This window comes from Vicia villosa, linkage group LG2 (genome assembly GCF_029867415.1).
Source record: "Vicia villosa cultivar HV-30 ecotype Madison, WI linkage group LG2, Vvil1.0, whole genome shotgun sequence".
Taxonomy (NCBI): Eukaryota; Viridiplantae; Streptophyta; class Magnoliopsida; order Fabales; family Fabaceae; genus Vicia; species Vicia villosa.
The window spans coordinates 18,203,713-18,207,071 of NC_081181.1; the positions used below are offsets into that span (position 1 = coordinate 18,203,713).

The window sequence follows — 3,359 nt, forward strand, 5'->3', positions numbered from 1 at the left end:
TCCGTGTCTAGAATTCATACCCGTGAGTTTGGGGTGGGACAGGATACTAGCCTTCATCATACCCGGATTTCCATTTTGCAATCTGAAGCCGAATTTTGAACCTGCTACATTCAGTATTACCCAGTTATTCAGAGTTGCGAGGGACATTCAGTCTCTCACTGTATCACACACATGACACATGACACATCATGCTATTGCATCCACCTCACTTCATTCGTGGAGAATCCTAAAGTCTATTTCCAAAAAAGAGAAAAAAGAAAAAGGAAATGGAAAAGAAAGAAAAAAGGAAAAGGAAATGAAAAAAGAGAAAAAAGAAAAAGAAAAAGAAAAAGAAAAGAAATAGTGAAAAGACTTTAGGATTCTCCCGATGAAATGCATTCCGCCATATCATTTAACATGCATGTTCATTTATTTTCAGGAACTTTTGGCTTTGTCTCCGACCAACACATGGCCACACCAATGAAGACTGTTAGACGCAACCCCTCTTATTCTTTCCTGAATCCGAATCTGGATTCCATTGGGTGTTTAGCAAAGAAGATTACGCCAGATGAGACAACCAACTTCAGAAAGGAATATGGGTACATTCTGAGTCTTCTCAAGATGCCGTTCACCAAGTACGAGCAAGAAGGGGTTCATACTTTGCTGCAGTTCTATAATCCTTCCCTTCGCTGCTTCACGTTCACCGACTACCTCCTGGTTCCTACATTGGAAGAGTATTCCCTGTTTCTTGGCATCCCTATAAAGAAGGAAGTGCCATACTATAGCACCATGAAGGCCCCCGATTCCATTGAAATTGCTAAGGCTCTTTATTTGAGCAAGTCGGTTGTGGAAGCAAATCTTACCAAGAAGGGAGGAGGTTTTGGTTTTTGCATGGAGTTTCTGGTTAAAAGGGGTTGTGAAGCTGCTGAAGCAAAGGAATGGGACACATTTAGGGCTATCTTGGCTCTAAGTATATATGGCATCGTGTTGTTCTCAGACATTCCTAATTTTGTTGACATGAATGCAATTCATATATTCATCTTGCAGAATCCGGTTCCCACACTTTTGGGGGATGTTTATCACTCCATTCATCACAAGGGTATTCAGAAGGGAGGTAAGGGAGGTCTGGTTAGATTCTGTGCTCCGTTGTTATACCGATGGTTCAGGTCACATCTGCCTGAGCGTGGCGCTTTCGTTGATAATAGGCACACATCTAAATGGGCTGAAAGGATTATGGGGCTGAGGGCTAAAGATATTGTCTGGTACAATAGCGCTTTAGATGACAGGGAAGTTATTATGAGTTGCGGAAAGTTCAAAAACGTACCTCTCATGGGTCTTAGGGGTGGAATAAACTATAACCCCGTCTTGGCCAGAAGAACATTTGGATATGCTTTTATCAGTCCACCGGAGCAAACAGAGATAGCTGAGAACATTTTCTATCATGTGGCCACCGACAATGGGCAAATGGCAGAAGCTGTGCAGGCTTGGAAGAGTATTTGCTGGAGAGATAAGAAACATTTTGGTCAGCGAGATTGTGCTACTTATGAGGACTATACTAAATGGGTCGAATCTGTGGTTGCTGTTCGAGGGATGCCTTTCCCTCCCAAGGATCCTTTGTACCCCCCTGCTGGTAAACAACCCAACATTGTCTCCATGCCCTGTTATAATCAAACTGTGGAAGAGAATCGAAAATTGACCGAACAAATGGAAACAATGCAAGTTAAGATGAGTACTGATAGGCAAGAGAAGCTTTCTGCTCTTCATAAGTTGAAAATGAGAGAAATAGAGCTTGAAGAATTGTATGCTAGAGGAAGTACTTCTCAGAAGAGGCCAAGAATGACTGTGAATTCTAAAACTACTGAAACCCAAGAGAAAAAGATAAAGGAACATTACGAGGCTCAGTTGGCAGAATTGACTAAAAGACTCCAGATTCAGACTGAAAATGCCAATTCAGAGAAATCTCGTCGCAAGAAGGCAGACAAACTCTTGTTGGATCGTCAGAATACCATAGAGAAGTGTTATGAAGAGATCAGAAAGCTGAAAGGCCAGATAAGAGAAAAAGACCAAGATAATGTCCAAGTTCAAGAGGAAGCTAGGTATTGGGAGGTGAAGAACCGCAACATGGAAACAATGCATTTCAGAAAAGACCTGCTGATTCAAGAGATCATTAAGAGGCCCACCCGTGCTGAGACCAAGAAGCTCTTTGAAGAAATGAAGACTTGGAGTGATAAGCACATTGGAGATAGCCCTCTTCGCCATTTGGACATGGGAGATCCTGCTTGAATGTTGATTTTGTTGTAGAATCACCACCAGATTTGTTGGATGGGATTCCTGATTTTATTTCTGTATTTGTTGGCTCATGGGAGCAGAATATTTTGTACTTCAAAAACTTGGTTGTGGAATTAATCGATTATGCTTCCTTATCTTGTTTGTTTATCTCGGTTGTGCTTATCTTGGTTTTGCTTCACTATCTTCTCCGTTATCTTGTGTTGTTGGTTTGAGACAAAGCTAAAAAGTCTTGAAAATAATAAAACATGCACACATACACCCATGCACTCATAGCATACTGCATTTACAGGTTTTTATCAGATTCTAATTGGGGTCCCTTCCTCCAGATTTCTTTTCCGACGACGAAGCTGACTTTCTTACATCCTTACCGCACCAGGAGTAACGAGAGAATCATGGAACAATTTGAACAGAATCAAGCTGCCCTTCGTAGGGATATGGATATTATGGGGGAAAGAATGACCCAACTTATGGAGACTCTCCATGCCGTTGTTCAAGGACAAGATGAGCTCAGAAAGAGCGTCGCTAGTTTGGTCAAGGATGTTCCCACCAATTCTGCTGATGGAGGGGTGAAGACTAAGGAGACTCCTATCAATGAGACACTTAAAGTAGTGGATGACCACCATGAGGTTATTGATCTTGAACATGATCTTACTGCTGAGCTGACCGAGACTGCTAAGATGTACCAAGCTCTTGAAGAACGCCTTAAGGCCGTTGAGGTTGCTAAAACTTCGAGTTTCGACACTGCTGCTATGTGCTTGGTACCTGGGATTGTCATCCCCCCGAAGTTCAAAGTGCCGGATTTTGATAAGTACAAGGGAGTTACCTGCCCAGAGACTCACATTCGTTCCTACTGCCGTAAGATGGCCGCTCACGCTGAGAACGAACCTCTGCTTATGCATTTCTTCCAGGATAGTCTCACTGGAGCCCCGTTAGAGTGGTATATGAAACTCGAGAGGTCTAATGTTAGTACTTGGGGAGAACTTGTTGATGCCTTCTTGAAACAATACCACTACAATACTGCTATGGCTCCTAGCCGTGCACAGCTGCAAAATATGTCACAGAAATCTGAAGAGTCTTTTAAAGAATACGCC

At 42.5% G+C, this 3,359-nt stretch overlaps 1 protein-coding gene across 1 annotated transcript; it reads left to right on the top strand.

Annotated features, from left to right (window-relative positions):
• The first annotated feature begins 447 nt into the window (after window positions 1–447).
• On the top strand, window positions 448–2,262 carry LOC131648658 (uncharacterized). Its single transcript, XM_058918394.1, has 3 exons — window positions 448–965; window positions 1,146–1,708; window positions 1,850–2,262. The coding sequence occupies exons 1-3, from the start codon at window positions 448–450 to the stop codon at window positions 2,260–2,262; spliced, it is 1,494 nt and encodes a 497-aa protein (XP_058774377.1).
• Window positions 2,263–3,359: the final 1,097 nt, after the last annotated feature.

Excerpts from the sequence above, each read along its gene's own strand:
- LOC131648658 (XM_058918394.1), top strand. The coding sequence starts at position 448 with ATGGCCACACCAATGAAGACTGTTAGACGCAACCCCTCTTATTCTTTC. Across the intron at positions 966-1,145 it reads CTAAGTATATATGGCATCGT|GTCACATCTGCCTGAGCGTG; the intron begins GTTGTTCTCAGA and ends CCGATGGTTCAG. Across the intron at positions 1,709-1,849 it reads AACAATGCAAGTTAAGATGA|AGAAAAAGATAAAGGAACAT; the intron begins GTACTGATAGGC and ends CTGAAACCCAAG.